General features: G+C 53.8%; 1 protein-coding gene across 10 annotated transcripts in view; it reads left to right on the top strand.

Annotated features, from left to right (window-relative positions):
- Positions 1-16872, top strand: part of PUDP (pseudouridine 5'-phosphatase) — a 67212-nt gene that overhangs the window by 42477 nt on the left and 7863 nt on the right. For 5 of the 10 annotated variants that reach the window (XM_086387694.1, XM_086387696.1, XM_086387695.1 and 2 more), the window contains one exon: positions 5623-5852. In XM_086387694.1, the coding sequence (XP_086243820.1) occupies positions 5623-5852 (230 nt within the window). Of the gene's footprint in view, positions 1-5622; positions 5853-8420; positions 11030-13231; positions 13599-16872 lie in introns of those variants that run through there. The other 5 variants (XM_086387701.1, XM_086387700.1, XM_086387702.1 and 2 more) reach the window with 4 other exon arrangements.

Raw genomic sequence — 16872 nt, 5'->3', positions numbered from 1 at the left:
GGGAGGCTCCTCCCCGCCTCTTCCAGCCTCTGGGGGCTCCAGGCGTCCATCCCTGGGCTGGTGGTGGCTGCCTCCCTCCTGTCTCCGGCTCCATCTCCACGTGGCTTCTCCTCCGTGTCCATGTGTCTCTTCGGTGTCTTATGGGGAGCGTATCGTGGGATTTAGGGCCACCCTCATCCAAATGACCTCATTTCAGAATCCTTTACTTCTCATCTGCAAAGATCTTGTTTTCAAGTCAAGTCCTGTTCTGAGGTCAAGTCGTCCCAGGGCCAAGGATCCTCCAGAGGCTCCAGGGGAGGGTCTGCCCCACCTCTTCCAGCCTCTGGTGGCTCCAGGTGTCCGTCCCTGGGCTGGTGGCCGCCTCCCTCTGTCTCCACGTGGCTTCTCTGTGCCTGTTGCCCTTTCTCTTGTGAGGACACCAGTTACTAAGGGCCCTAGTTGCTGTTACGAATGTCTGTGGGTCTCTCTGAGTTCATGTAGTTGAAGTCCTGACCCACAGTGTTAATGTATTTGGAGGTGACCTGATTGCGGGGTGGTGAGATCATCAAGGTGGCACCCCAGGAATGGGATTAGCGCCCTTCAGTGAGAGGCCCCTCAGAGCTCGCTCCCCCCACCCCCCACATCAGGACATGGGGTAGGTGGCCGTGAGTCAGGAAGAGGGCCCACTCAGGAGACCCTGAGTGGGTGCCTTGGTCTCGGTTGCAGCCTGCAGACCTGTGAGAAACAGATTTCCGTGTTTACACAGCAGCCAGGCCAATGGGGCTGCACGACAACAGCTGGAGCAGAGGAAGGCAGACGTCACTGGGCTGAGTGCATGTGTGCGTTGCTCAGGCGCATACAGTCTCCTTTTTCGACCCGCATGGACCATAGCCCGCCAGGCTCCTCTGTCAATGGGATTCTCTAGGCAAGAATACTGCCGTGGGTTGGCATTTTCTTCTTCAGGGAAATCTTCCCAACCCAGGGATCCAACGTGAATCCCCTGTGTCTCCTGCGTTGGCAGGCACATTCTTTACCGCTGAGCCAACTGGGAACTCCCACTGGGTTTAGGGCTGATCTCATTCTGAATGTCCTTCATCACCTCTGCACAGACCCTCCTCATCCCAGGTCAGTTCATGGTCAGATACCCCAGGGGTGAGGACCTCACCTCTGCTCAGACCCTCATTGTCCCAGGTCAGCTCACGGTCAGAAACCCCAGGGGTGAGGACCTTCACCTCCACACAGACCCTCCTCATCCCAGGTCAGTTCACAGTCAGAAACCCCAGGGGTGAGGACTCTTATCTCTGCACAGACCCTCATTGTCTCAGGTCAGTTCACGGTCAGAAACCCCAGGGGTGAGGACCCTTATCTCTGCACAGACCCTCATTGTCCCAGGTCAGTTCACGGTCAGAAACCCCAGGGGTGAGGACCCTTATCTCTGCACAGACCCTCATTGTCCCAGGTCAGTTCACAGTCAGAAACCCCAGGGGTGAGGCCCTTCACCTCTGCACAGACCTTCCTCTTCCCAGGTCAGCTCACGGTCAGAAACCCCAGGGGTGAGGACCTCACTTCCGCATAGACGGTCTCCTCATTGTCCCAGGTCAGTTCACAGTCAGAAACCCCAGTGGGGAGGACCTCACCTCTGCTCAGACCCACGTCCCAGGTCAGTTCATGTTCAGAAACCCCAGGGGTGAGGACCTCACGTCTGCTCAGACCCTCATTATTCCAGGTCAGTTCATGGTCAGAAACCCCAGGGGTGAGGACCTTCACCTCTGCTCAGACCCAGGTCCCAGGTGAGTTCATGTTCAGAACACCCTGACGTCTCTTTCGGGGCCCACCACTGCACCCACTGCCCTTGAAGGCATCCCCTGTGGCCTGTGCCACGCTGGTGCCAGCCTGTCCCCTCCCAGGCAGGGGCACTGTCACTGTCTAGGAGAAGGGTCTCCCTTCCACCCTGCGGGCTGCGAGGAGGAGGGACCGAGCCTCGTGTCCAGGAATGCTCGGATTGGAGGTCTGAGCGGGGCAGCCGGCTTGCAGCAAACCCTATGCCAGGATGGCATGGTGTCTGCTCTCTCCCCGGGTGGTTCCATCAACCAAGCCCCGACTCTGCCGCCCCACCCCTGCGCCTCCCCGCAGGACTCTAGACTCCGCGGCTGCTCCGAGGTCCCCTTGTGCTGAGCCCGTCCCTGAATAGTGTCATCTCCCCGCCCTGGGTCCTTTCCGCTCCCAACCACAACGTGTCTGCGGGCTCAGGTGAAGTGTCACAGAGGACGCCTGAGCTAGATGGGGGGCTGCTGGATACAGCCACCCAGCACCTGAATTTCAGGGCAGCAGCTGAAAGAACCCGTGTCCCCTGTCGACCTTCTCTGCACGCGTCCGTGTGCAGAACCACCTTCCTGGCTCTTCCATGTGCAGACCCACTTTCCTGGCAGCCTCCATATCTCTCCTAACCAGCCCGAAGCCTCCTGGATGAAGTCACGCAGAAACACTCAGCTCTCAGCATCGCTGATCTTCGACAGTTCTTTCCTTCCCTGTAGATCAGTCCTGGGAATGCTCATTCTGTGTAGCAAGAGCGATCTGTCTGTGCCCGGCCATGAAACCCACTTGAGCACCCCGAGGCTACCAGCTGTCTGCTGGCTGGGTTTCATTTATGTACCTAATTAATGAGCTTCTGTGCAGGACAGAAGTCCCATCATGTTTCTAGTCTTTTACTTCGCAGACAGACTAAGAAAAAGTCAGCGTACAGTATTTAAAGGACACAAAAGTTTTTGAAGTAATCGGGCAGTAGCATGTTAATACCAGGAGAGTTGAATGATTGACGAGTAACCTGAGTTTGATGGATTGGTGGCGACCATGGCTTCTACCATCTTGTGGGGCCTTGCCTTGCTGTGTGTGTTTTTACGGGTGGTGTGTTTTACAGGCGTTCCCTCACAGCGTCACCACCCGGAACGCTAATCGTCGCTGTATCCCAGGACAGAATCAAGCCCCAGACACGGGGCTGCTTGCCACGGGCTGTGCTCAGCCTCCCTGACTCTGGGCTCATGTTTGTAACCATCTCGGGCATCTTCACGGAGCTCATCTGATTTAAAAGGAGTCTTTCCCGGACTCCCTGGGGTTCCGGTGGTTAGGGATCTGCCTTCTAGTACAGGGGCCACGGGTTTGCTCCCTGGTCTGGGAAGTAAGTTCCACACGCCATGGGCCAACTAAACCTGTGCTTCACAGCTAGGGAGGAAGCCTGGACACTGCACCGGAGATCCTACGTGCCGTGACTAAGACCCGGTACAGCCAAAAATAAATACATAAATAAAAGCAACAGATCTTAAAAAAAAAATTTAACAGTCATCCAAAAACTTATTCATTCCCCTATGGATAACAATGTTGACTCTGTTTTCCAGTGTAGGCTTGCTGGTGTGTATTTATTTTGGTTAGTATTGCCCCGTTAAGTTAGTGCATGACAAAATAGTCACAGAACTAGAAATACTTAAAGTATAAGCTAAAGTGAGATCAACCATATTTAAATTTTTATAATCAGTAGCATCAGAGGACTCTTCCAGCAAAATTTTCTTTTTCCAGTAGGTTTTAGAGGAAGCATATATTTAAATATGCTCCAGTATTTTTTAGTATGCTGGTTTACTGTTGGGTCATACAACTTGAACCTTTTGTTTTAATGCAAGTCATGTTGATACTCAGCTTTAATCACCATATCCAGACCAAGGTGATTATTGGATGTATATTTGTCATAGGCATTCTTTCATCCTTTTAATTCACCAATTCCATGAAGGTTTTTTATGGAAATTTAGCTAATGTAATTCTACATATTGGTCATTAGTTGTTGCAAGCTAATTAAATAGTGTGGCTTTTTAATATTTTCAGATAACAGGTTCCAACCCCACAGCAACTCTTCAAGTAGGGTACTTTCATAGTGGTTGTAAGTTGGCTTCAGTGTGAGGTTAAGTGTGTGTGTTCACAAGACATACGGGTCTGTAGTTTTTGGTATGTTTTTCTCTACCTTCTATATCAGAAAAGTGCCAGTCTCAAAAACATGAGTTGGGAAATAAGTGTTCCCCGTGATTTTCTGAGGTTTCCTGAGAATTGGTATTGTTTCTTCCTGGGATGTTTGGTAAGTTCACCAGCAAGGGCGTGCGGTGCCAGTTCTGGGACGGTTCTTAGCTTAGATTCAGTCTCTTTCCCATGGATCTAGGGCTAGTTATGTTATCGCTATGTTCCCGAGTGAGCTGTCAAAGAACTCTCTTCCAAAGAACTTTCCTCTTCAAGAAGAACTTGTCCATGTCCTCTACGTTGTCACAGTTCTTGGCAGCTGCCCGGCTTTGCTCTGATAATGGTAGAGCTTTAGTTGCTCAGTCGTGTACCACTCTTTGAGACCTCATGGACTGTGGCCCACCAGGCGATTTCTCTGTCCATGGGATTTCCCAGGCAAGAATACCGCAGTGGGTTGTTATTCTCCTCCTCCAGGGGATCTTCCCAACCCAGGGGTCGAACCAGCATCTCCTGCGTCTCCTGCATTGCAGGTGGATTCTTTTATTTTTTTTTTAATTTATTATTTTTAATTGAAGGATAATTGCTCTACAGCATTGTTTTCATTCCTGCCTTACATCAACATGGATCAGTCACAGGTGTACCTGTGTCCCCTCCCTCTTGAACCCCCTCCCACCTCCACCCTGTCCTCCCCTCCAGGTTGTCACAGAGCCCCAGTTTGAGTTCTGTGACTCGTACAGCGAATTCCCCTGGCTGTCTTGTTTTACATACGGTAATGTATGTGTCTCCACGCTGCTCTCTCCATTCATGCCACCCTCTCCTTCCCCCACTGTGTCCACAAGCCTGTTCTCTGTGTCTGCATCTGCTTTGCTGACCTGCAAGTAGGCTCATCAGCACCGTCTTTCTAGAGTCCACATGTATGTGTTAATATACGGTAAGCACCATCTTTCTAGAGTCCACATATATGTGTTAATATACGGTAAGCACCATCTTTCTAGAGTCCACATATATGTGTTAATATACGGTAAGCACCGTCTTTCTAGAGTCCACATATGTTTTAATATACGGTAAACACCATCTTTCTAGAGTCCAAATATATGTGTTAGTATACATAACGGTGTATCTGTTTCTGACTTAACTTCACTCTGTATAAAAGACTACAGGTTCATCCACCTCATCAGAACTGACTAAAATGTGTTCCCTTTTATGTATGAGTAATATTCCACTGTATACTTGTACCACGGCTTCTTTATCCATTCATCAGTGCATGGACATCTAGGTTGCTTCCACGTCCTAGCTATTGTATGTAGATACTGTTCAGGTGGATTCTTTACCCGCTCAGCCGTCAGGGGGCCCTTGCTCTGACCGGCGTGGCAAGCAGAGCACCAGCCATCCCAGTAGTCGCCTCTGATCCTCTGGGAAAGGCCATCGCCGAGCCCTGAACTGCTTTTCCATGTCAGTGCTGAGTGCAGATGTCCCCGTGCTGACATCCCTGCCCTGTGAGGACAGCGGTGAGATCAGACGAGGCTGCAAGCTGGGGGGAACGGGGCTGGCCCAGCGTCGCCCCCACCCCCCTCCACCGCCGAGGCCTGCACACACCCCCCTCATCCCTGACGGTCCCCCTTCCTCCACCCCCCGCCCCCAACCCAGGCGTGGAGAAGCTGATCCGCCACCTGCGGAAGCACGATGTGCCCTGTGCCGTGGCCACCAGCTCGGGGACGGCGTCCTTCCAGCTGAAGACCAGCCGCCACCAGGACTTCTTCGGCCTCTTCCACCACGTGGTGCTGGGCGACGACCCTGAGGTGCGGAGCGGGAAGCCTGAGCCCGACATCTTCCTGACCTGCGCGCGCCGCTTTTCTCCGGCTCCTCCCGCAAACAAGGTACGCAGCGTGGCTGGGAATGGGGGAGATACCCGGTGCAGGTCGGGGGGCTCCCCGTGTCCACGCGGACGGCTGCTGCGTGGCTCCTGAGACTCGAGGCGAGGGCACTGCAGGCAGTGGGAGCGCCATGCCTGGGGAGGGCCCTGCACGTCGTGGGGGGCAGCGCGGAGGCCCTGAGACTCGGCTGGAGAGACCCACCAGACTGAACCGCACGGGGCGCCCAGGGGGTCCCAGAGCGTCTAGAGCTGACCAAGCGTGGCCTATGGGCACCGAGCGGGGAAGAGGGGCCTTTGGAGACACGGGACTCCGGCATCCTCATTTGTGACGCGCAGACCCGGACGCGCATGTGCAGTTCAGTTCGGCGATTCTGACGTCGGTCAGCCACCCTCACCGCCGCTCTGCCTGCGCGCTTCTCGGTGATAACTTCGTCACCGCCGAGCTGGTGCGTGCGAGGGCGCTTGGTTTTCACTGAGCGGTCGACAGGCTTCTGTGTGTTTCTCCCACTGGAAAGGGCCGCCAGAGGAGCTCCACCTGCATCACGCAGGGTCCCCCGTGGGGAGCGGAGGAGGTGTCTGAGTCTGGGACAGGCTGGCGGTGAGCAGTGGTGCCTCATGGCGCACTGGGGCTGCTGAGGTGCGGGGCGGAGCCTCGGCTGTCCGCAGGTGTGGATTCCGGAGCGTCTGGGGGCTTCTCCAGAGGCGTGGCTCCTGGTGACCCCGGGGTGTCTCCCCCAGGCAGGGCGTGTATCCACTGGGGTGCGGCGTTCCCAGCTGGTTCCAGGATCCTGGATCAGGTGCCTTGTGGGGAACCTGTGCAGGGAAGAGCGTTTCCCTGGAAGGTCTTCTCACCGTTGTGCCCTCCCACTAACCAGTGAGCCGGTGATGGGACGCAGCCTGGTGCCACAGAAATCAGAGCCTCAGGACTGTTACTGCAAAACCAGTCTCCAGAGGCAGGAGATGGGGGAGCGTTCTTGAATGACCTGCTTTTGGGTTTAGGACCTGACTTGCTGCATTCAGCTTATAAGGGCAATCGAAACACAGAACCAGCACTACCAGTCCCAGCCCCAGCCTGTGCCTGATCTCAGACCCGCACTGGACCTCCCACGATTCAGTATACCTAGGACAGGAGCTCCCCTGGAGTCAGTGCAGACCCCGGCTTAGCGGCTCAGCTCCCAGGGACGGCCCCCACTTCACACGCCAGCCACCAACGGAGGCATCGCAGCCACTCACACTTCTCCCCGGCCGACCACAAGCTTGGGAATCCCACAGAGCCCACTACCTCGGCAGTTGTAACTCACTAGAACGACTCAGAACTCAGGAAGACACTGTGCTTGCCTTCACTGGTTTACCCAGGCAGCCCAGTAGTAAGACTCTGGGCTCTCAATGCAGGGGCCCTGGGTTCTATCTCTGCTCAGGGAACTAGATCCCCCGTCACCGTAGTTAGGAGTCTGCACGCCATAGCTAAAGAGCGAAGCTTCTGCCTGCCACAGCCAAGACGTACTGCAGCCAGATACGTGATATAAATACAGCCCAGGAACCCTGCAGCGGAGAGCTGTGTGGGGTGAGGGGCGGGTGGCTGGGCTGCTGGAGCGTGCAGGCCCACTGGGTGCACCAGCCTCCAGCACCCACCTGTCTTCAGTGCCATGCCTCCTTGGCACCTCCTTCCAGGGGTGTTTGTGGAGGCTCCATTGCCGGCAGTTAATTCACTGGCCGTTGGTAAATGCATCCTTTGCTGGCCGTGGAGATGAGGGGGTGGGCTATAAGTGGCCGCCCTCCAATCACGCCTTGGGGTGGGACACAGCCAGGAGCCCATCAATCACGCCTTGGGGTGGGACACAGCCAGGAGCCCTCCAATCGCGCCTTGGGGTGGGACACAGCCAGGAGCCCATCAACAGCCCCCCACCCCGCGCATCCTGCGTCCATCTAGGGACCAGATACTCAGGCATGCTTGAAAGGGGATTAGTATGAATGACGCGGAAAATGTGCTCACTGCCCAGGACATGTCAAGGGTTTTAGGAGCTCTGTGCAGGAAAGTTAAAGTAGGGCTTCCCTGGTGGCTCAGACGGTAAAGAATCTGCCTGCCATGCAGGAGACCCAGGTTTCATCCCTGGATCAGGGAGATTCCCCTGGAGAAGGGACTGGCTACCCACTGCCCACTCCAGTATTCTGGCCTGGAGAATCCCGTGAACAGAGAAGCCTGGCGGATACCGGGGGCAAAGACCAAAATTTTTTTTTTTTTTACATTGCAGCCATAAGCATCATTGAGTGTCAGTGAGGGACAATGATTCCCATACACGGCAAGTTCAGCTCAGTAGTGGATGCAGGCCAGCCGCTAAGCCGCAGAGTTGGAGCTGAAGCCGCAGGGCTGGCAGGGCAGGGGCTGGGGGCCGAGCGGCTCTGCTTCTTATGTCAGGACGTGTCCGTGTCCACGGGCTCAGCGTCCCGCTACAGGTTCCACACAGATGGGTTCTTTTCCCTAAGAACTGCCCCTCCTCCCGCCCCACTTAATGTTGACCCCTTCAGGTGATAAAGCGGCTTCTAGAAGGGCCACCTCCTGTATGCACTGCAGGTTGCTGTTGATCAGCCTGGCGAAGCGAGGCACCACCCCCCTCCCCCCGGGCAGACTGGTACCTCCCGGGAGGCTCCCAGAAGGAGCACTGTTTTCCAGCCCATCCTGGCAGCTGAGAGGACAAGATGCTGGACCGTCACCTCCTGAATCATGTGGCCGCGGGAGTTCAAAGAGGAGGCTGCTGCCTGCCTGCCTCCACCTCCAGGCAGCCCTTCCTTCGCCCGGCACCCTGTTCATGGAAACACGGTGTTTGCAGGTTGGCGAGTGTGTGCGCAAGCAGCGACAAGGAGACCATGTTGCTGGCTTTGCGTGAAGACATTTGCAGCAAAACCATGGACGGAGTTGGGGGGGTGGGCAGGGGTTGGGGCTCTAGCTTGCAGGGCAGGAGATTCCCTTGGTGAGGCGCCGGGCCGGAGCTCGAATGGCCCTGTTGCCCGCCCTGACGGTGTTCATTTCAGATGCGTCAAAGGAAGCTGAGCGAGTGCGTGGCCTGGGCGTAATCCAGCTCTTCCGGTGTCCTCCGCCAGTCACCCTCGTTCCACACCCACGTCTATTCATGCAGGTGTTTGTCTTGCAGAGGACAACCTCTCTTGTCCCATTTCGTACACAAATAACAGCTCATGCATTTGGGTTTTCCCCTGGTGACGTGCTTCTGGTGGTAAGAAGGGCTGTGTTGACAGGCTCCTGGTTGTGCCCCACTCTGCAGCTCGATCATCCTGTACTTGAGTTTGTCTCCCGAGTGCAGGGGCTTCCCAGGGGACTCAGTGGTAAGGACCCCGCCTGTCAGTGCAGGAGATGTAAGAGATGCAGGTTTGATCCCTGGGTCGGGAAGGTCCCCTGGAGGAGGGCATGGCCACCCACTGCAGTATTCTTGCCTAGGAAATCCCATGGCCAGGGGAGCCTGGAAGGCTGCAGTCCATGGGGTCAGAGAGTTGCACACGACTGAGTGACTTAGCACCTGAATCCAGGAAGCGGGTGCAGAGAGGCCTGTGCAGACACGACAGACCTCTTAGGTCATGTCCTGTGCTCTGCCGCTGACACAGTGCAGGCCCCAGCACGCGGCGGTGGCGAACCTCAGAGTGCAAGGGCGTGTCACACGATTAGTAAGTCCCTGCAGAGAGCCATGGTGCCGGCGCAAATTTGCGATGGTGTGCGTGTCACCGAATGAACTCAGCGCTGCGGTACTAATAGGGAAGCGGGAAAGCACAGGCGGTGTGAAAGGGGGGTTTGCGTTCACACACTGGTTACGGTCTGCTAGGAGGAAACGCCTCACAGGGCTGATGTTCATTGTTTTCACTGAAACTGTTTCCTCCCAACCTGTCCAGGTGTCATCCTTCTGTGCTTAAAATATGTAGTGATAACCAGGTCCCGGGGGCATGTTCTGGGACCTCTTCCTATACGCTCTTAGGTTCTGTGTACGGGGTGTGTCAACTAAATGGACAGATTTCTCTCTGCATAAGAAGGCACTGCACAGGAAATACGATTCAAGGAGGCATATAGAAGCTGGGGTTTATATACCATCTTAATAGGGCTTGGGGAGAAAAAGAGGGGCACTTCTGGGAGACCAGATATCTTTCAGGAACATAAATGGGCTCTCAGGAGAACAGAAGAGAGAGACGGTCGTTGTATGGTGACGTCTGTTGGGGTGATTTCTTACACAGGTGTTGACCTCTGCAGACTTCCGTTTAGTCATAAAAGTCAACGTTCCTGGGTTGTGAAAATCCTAAGGAGAGGCTTTATGGCAGTAGAATTTCTTTTTCTTTATATATATTTTATTGAGGTATAGTTGACTTACAATGTTTCAGGGGCACAGTGAGGTGATTCAGTTATACATATATACATATATATTATTTTTGAGATTATTTTCCATTGCAGGTTATTATAAGATATGACTACAGTTCCCTGTGCTATACAACCTTTGCTGCCTGTTGCATGTGTATTTTTTTAAAAAATTAGAAATCTAGCACTCTATTCATACTAGGTCAAACGAGTGGAATCGAAATGTCAAATTTTTTAGTTAGGCCAAAATTCCCAAGTTTTCTACAATATATATTGTATTTATACACTAGTATATTGTAATTATTGTATTATAGTACACTATATAGGTGTATATCAAAGCTTTTCTAGTGTGCTTGATAAAGACTTGAGAAAGAACATCAAAAAAAAAAGAGAGATGGAGAAATTGGAAAACATAAACTAAATGAAATAGCAGTGAATGTGAAACAGAAAAAGTGAAACAAAGTGGGTAAAAGTATAAGATCATCATATAGTCCAGTTGTTTTCAAACGTGGCAGCTCACCAGAAACACATCTGGGGCTTTGGAGAAAAGCAAGCAATACCTGGGCATTTGTATGTTTCAAAAAATTCCAATTTACTTCTGACAGCCATATGGATTTTAAAAAGCGATTACAGGTTTTTCTATTACATGGTTTTTTATGATACAGTTTTGTTGATACAGAATCGTATTATTTTCCTGTTGACCGATGATGAGACAGTGGTATTAAGTTAGTAATAGTTACATAATCACAATAGAGAAAGATGTTTATCAGTTTTCACAGTCAGTAGCCAAACAAAAAATAAATAAAGATCATTACACTTGCAAGCCATAATGGGAACATGGTCAACATAACAATATAAAATAATTACATACGATCTGGGGGGTCAGGCAGAGTGATGTAGAAGGTGGGGGTGGGTGCCTGCACCCAAGAAGCCCCTCGAGTGCAGGCAGTCAGCACCTTTGATACTTCCAAGCGCCCCTTCACCTCCACGGAATGGAACAAGCACAACTGATATACCTGTTTTCATCTGCCGGGCAAGTCTGTCTTTTGGTTGGAATGTAGCTCAGTTTGTAAAGAATCTGCCTGCAATGGCGGAGACCCTGGATGGATTCCTGGGTCAGGAAAATCCACTGGAGAAGGGACAGGCTACCCACTGCAGCTTCCCACATGGCTCAGCTGGTAAAGAGTCCGCCTGCAATGCGAGAGACCTGGGTTCCATCTCTGGGTTGGGAAGACCCCCTGGAGAAGGGAAAGGCTGCCCACTCCAAGGTTCTGGCCTGGAGAATTCCATGGACTGTATAGTCCGTGAGGTTGCAGAGTCGGACATGACTGAGCGACTTTTCACATTTCACTTGGTGCATTTAACTCATTGACACTTAAGGTAATTATCGAAATACATGATCATGTTACATTTTCTTAATTGTGTAGGGTTTATTTTCTGTAGGTCTTCTCTATGCACAAAACACAAGAGAAGGAAGGGACGTACTGATTTTTTTAAATGTTTTGTGCTCGTGGCATGGGGTATGGGATTTAGTTCCCCCACCAATGATGGAACCTATGCTCCTAGCATCAGTACCACTGCACCACTAGGGAAGTTTCTGTGTGATTGAATTTTTCAGGGAGGCTTTAAGGGCTTGGTAAAGCCCATTCAGATGGTAAAGAGTCTGCCTGCAATACAGGAGACCCAGATAGGATCCCTCGGTTGGGAAGATCCCCTGGAGGAGGAAATGGCAGCCCACTCCAGTATTTCTGCCTGGAGAATCCCATGGATGGAGGAGCCTGGCGCACTACAGTCTGTGGGTTGCACAGAGTCGGACACGACTCCACAAGTAACACTGACACAGGGAGCCTTTGCTTTGAGGAATATAAGGACGCTTTAGGAAAAAGCCTCTTCCCACTGCTGTTGATTCTCAATGTCTTCAGCTCAAAAGAATCCTTGGGCCCCTGTGGCCTGTTCTGGGCCCCCTTTACCCCTGAGGGAGTCCCTGTTTTTGTTCTTCTCCCCAACCCCTCCTTGTCACCTTCCTGCTTCCTCTCCCCTGACATTCAGCATCTGGCTGGCCAGCAGGAAGGCCTCTGCTCAGTGAGCTCTGCATTTCTGGAGGCCCTCAAGTCCTCCTCCATCCCGAGAGGTCTCACCTTCCCCGTGCCTTCCGGGAGTGCTGCCTGCCAGGAGCCCTTGGTCTGGCTCCCCCTCTGACCAGCTGGTCCTGCGTTGGCCCCGGGAGCCTCCCAGGCTCCGTGATGCCCGCGTTGGATCCCACCTGCACCTTCCCGTGGTCTGTGGCCACTGGCACGTCCCAGGCCCTCCCCAGCTGGGTGGCTCCAGTGACCTCCTGAACAGGAGGGCCCTTGTGCCCTCGCATCTCCCCCAGACCCGCTGCACCACCTCGCCCTGCTGGCAGCCCTGCAGAGATCAAAGGCCATGGTCCGCGGTCCTCTGGATTGCAGGGTGACTTAGGCGGCCAGGCCTGGGCGCTCCCAGTTGTCATGAAAACACGGGCTCCCATGGGACTTCCCTGGCGGTCCACTGGTCCAGAACTTTGCCTTTCCGTGTGTGGGTTTGATGCCTGGTTGAGGAACTAAGATTCCCACCTGCCTGAAGGCCCAAAAACGAAAACATAGACATAAGCAATGTTTACCAGACCTTCAAAATGGTCCCATATGGAAAAAAAAAAATCTTAAAGAAATGGGCCATCTACAGCTCACAGGCCTAGAATGTATAGTGAACAATGCTGTGTAATTACATTATTTAGAGCCATAAGGACCCACTCTCAGCTGTCTGAGATGGAACGATGGGGGAGATATAACTCTTCCTGGACAGGAGATATGAAATATACCTCCTACACACACTTCTCCTCACGTCACCTGGATGGGTGTTCATCTCCGTTTTCACATCCAGTCTAGGTGTGTATGTGTGTGTGTTAGTCTGACTCTTGGGACCCCATGATGGACTACAGCCCGCCAGGCTCCCCTGTCCATGGGATTCTCCAAGGCAACAATACTAGAGTGGGTTACCATTCCTTTCTGCAGGGCGTCTTCCCAACCCAGGGATGGAATCCATGTTTCCTGCATTGGCAGGTGGGTTCTTTAACCGCTGAGCCACCTAGGAAGCCCTCAAGTATTGCCAGTCGTCCTGTTTGATGTATTTCAAGCCTCTCGACCTCCACAGAATGGAACAAGGAAATCCAACGGCAGCCCCATCTCCCTTTGCAGGGATCCTTAAGCAATCTCGCTTAAGTTCCAGCACTGAGAACCTCTTCCTACACCCCTGCCCCATCTCCCTTTGGCATCACAGGGAGCATCCACCTGACTGGAGCCCTTTGCTGTGTCTGTCTGTGATGTTTCTGTTCGGTTGTGTTTGGCGTGACTCCTGGTAAATAGATCTCAAAGCAATTAAGTTGCTTCTGGTTCTGTGGATTCATATGCACAGACACATACATCAAACAAGATGTAAGTTGGTGCAGGGGTGTGCCAGAAGCCAGCTTTTGTTACCGACTGGAAACATCACTTGAGGGGCTCCTGTATACTTTGCTCCTGTAGTGTGGTTGCGCCAGCGTGACTGCTGAGCGGCTTTCTCGGTTCTCTACACGTGGCTGTGAAATTTCCCCATGTGGGCCGTTTCAGAGGACGGTAGTTCTCATGAGGTCATCAGGACAGCGTGTTCATGTAACCCAGCCATCTCAAGCCGCCATCACAGAATGAAAATCTGACAGGACTTCAGACCTTTACAAGGATGGGTTGTATCTTGGATTTCTGATAAGTTAACTAAATAGCCATGCCTGCAAATACATGTATTAGACACACAGGACTCTGCTAGTCTGGGAGCATTCAGGCTTTCCAGATGGACCTAGTGGTGAACGACCTTCCTACCAATGCAGGAGACGCAGGTTTGATTCCCAGGATGGGAAGATCCTCTGGAGAAGGGAATGGCAACCCACTCCAATATTCTTGCCTGGAGAATCCCATGGACAGAGGACGTGGTGGGCTACAGTCCATGCAGGTTGCAGACAGTGGGACACGACTGAAGTTACCTAGCATGCACGCATGGGAGCAATCTCACTTAAGTTCCAGCACTAAAAACCTTTTCCTACACCCCTGGTTTTGCCTGTGGAATGTGTGTACAGCACAGCTGTGGTCTTGTTTCCAGTTCACTCTGCCTGGCTCCCCACAGGACCCCATCAAGTGTATACCCTTTCACCTGGCCACTTTCTCCCTTGCTGGTTCCTGCAGAATTCCATCTTAGCTGCTGCTTGTGTGAGTGTGAGTGAACGTCGCTCAGTCGTGTCCGACTCTGCGACCCCATGGACTATACAGTGCATGGAATTCTCCAGGCCAGAATACTGGAATGGGCAGCCTTTCCCTTCTCCAGGGGATCTTCCTGACCCACCGGTGGAACCTAGGTCTCCCGCATTGCACGTGGATTCCTTACCAGCTGAGCTACCAGGGACTAGTGTATAATGGGCAGGGAAGGGGTGGGAGTCACCCTATAGGGTTAAAAAAAATCAGCTGAATGCAAAGACTTCTTAGGGTGTGCCAATGAACAGAATGCCTGAGAAACGCTGGATCAGTTGTGCACTAGGTTAAACAGATTCAATGGATCTGAACTTGGACAAACTCTGGGAGATGGTGGTAGACAGAGAGGCCTGGCGTGCTGCCGTCCATGGGGTGGGGAACAGTCAGACACGCCTTGGCGACTGAACCACAGCAACAACAACAGTTAACTCATATCGAGTTCGTTATTGGTGTTCAGTCGCTCAGTGTGGTATGGGGGCTTGCCAGGTGGCTCAGTAGTAAAGAACCTGCCTGCCAGTGCAGGAGACTCTGATTTGATTCACCGGTCGGGAAGATCCCCTGGAGGAGGAGGGCATGGCAACCCACTCCAGTATTCTTCCCTGGAGAATCCCATGGACAGAGGAGCCTGGCGGGCTGCAGCCCATGGGGTTGCAAAGAATCGGACACGCCTGAGCGTGCACAAACACACGTTTCCTTGCGTGTGTATCACGTCCTATGGTAACCGCCAGGCTCTCTGTACACGTCGTCTGCAGGTAAAGGGGGAAAATCCCCTCAGCGGGTCCGTCGGCAATAACCCTGTTTGCGGCCAGAGGAAGCGTGCGCTGCGTCACCCGGGAAGCTCCTGGTTCCTCCGCGCAGACCGCAGGCGGCTGCCGTCTGAGCCATCCCCAGGCGCTTCTTCCTCTGAGAAGGTGCTCCGTGGGGTTTGCCGCACAGCTCGCCCCGGGCGTGTCACCACAGTGTGCTCGGGCGGCCGGAGAGCAGGAGCACAGACTCGGGGGAGCTGCAGTAGCAGGCACGTGTGCCCCCTGGTCCTGGGGCCGGGGTCCAGCCCAGGGGGCGCTCATCAGGGCGTCCTGCTCGCTCCTGTGTCCTCACGGGGGCGGTCCTCCGGGGGCGAGGAGGGCGGGGTGGGCAGAACAGCTTCCCCATCTACTTCGAGGGACCCCCACCCTCTCTGATGAGGCCCCCTTGGGACTCGGTCACCTAAAAGGCCTTCCAGGGACCCCGTCTCCAAGTCTGCTGGGTGAGGGGCTTTAGCACTGGATGTATTCAGACACATTAGCCACCTGCGGGGTGATCGTCAAGGCTGACAGCACAGGCCAACTTTCAACACGGGAGACCAGTGGGGCCTTGGGCTGGTGCTGTGGTTCACCAGTGCCCGCAAAAGGCCGAGGGAGCCACCTCTGCTCACACCCAGCTCTCGCCTCTCACATCCAGCCCATCTCCTCTGATGCTCACACACCTCTGTTCACACCCAGCCATCTCTGATCACACGCAGCCCACCTCCTCTGACACTCACACACCTCTGCTCACATGCAGCCATCTCTGATCACACCCAGCCTTCACCTCACACCCAGCCCTGACGTTCACACACCTCTGCTCATACCCAGCCATCTCTGATCACACCCAGCCTTTGCCTCTTGACAATCACCCACCTCTGCTCACACACACTTCTGATGACACCCAGGCACCTCTGATCACATCTAGCCCACCTCCTCTGATACTCACACACCTCTGCTCGCATGCAGTCGTCTCTGATCACACCCAGCCCTCACCTCTCACACCCAGCCCACCTCCTCTGATGCTCACACACCTCTACTCACACCCAGCCCTCGCCTCTGACACTCAAACACCTGTGCTCACACCCAGGTATCTCTAATCACACCCAGCCCTCGCCTCTCAGACCAAGACCTCTTCTCTGACACTCACACACCTATGCTCACACCCAGACATCTGTGGTCACACCCAGCCCTCGCCTCTGACATTCACCCACCTCTGTTCACACTCACACACCTCTGTTCACACCCAGCCATCTCTAATCACACCCAGCCCACCTCCTCTGACACTCACCCACCTCTGGTCACACGCAGCCATCTCTGATCACACCCAGCCCATCTCCGCTCACAGCCAGCCCTCTCCTCTCATACTCAGCTGCCTCACCTCACACCCAGCCCGCCTGCTCACACCCAGCCCGGTCCTGCTCGCCTGCCTGCTCACACCCAGCCCGGTCCTGTTCGCCCGCCTGCTCACACCCAACCCGGTCCTGCTTGCCCACCTGCTCACACCCAGCGTGGTCCTGCTCGCCCGCCTGCTCACACCCAGCCCGGTCCTGCTCGCCCGCCTGCTCACACCCAGCCCGGTCCTGCTCACCCAGG

The sequence above is a fragment of the Bos grunniens genome, chromosome X (genome assembly GCF_055505025.1).
Source record: "Bos grunniens cultivar Pamir isolate PY7600 chromosome X, Bosgru_T2T1.0, whole genome shotgun sequence".
Taxonomy (NCBI): Eukaryota; Metazoa; Chordata; class Mammalia; order Artiodactyla; family Bovidae; genus Bos; species Bos grunniens.
Note: the sequence above shows the minus strand (reverse complement) of the source record. Positions and strands in the feature narration are given on the sequence as shown.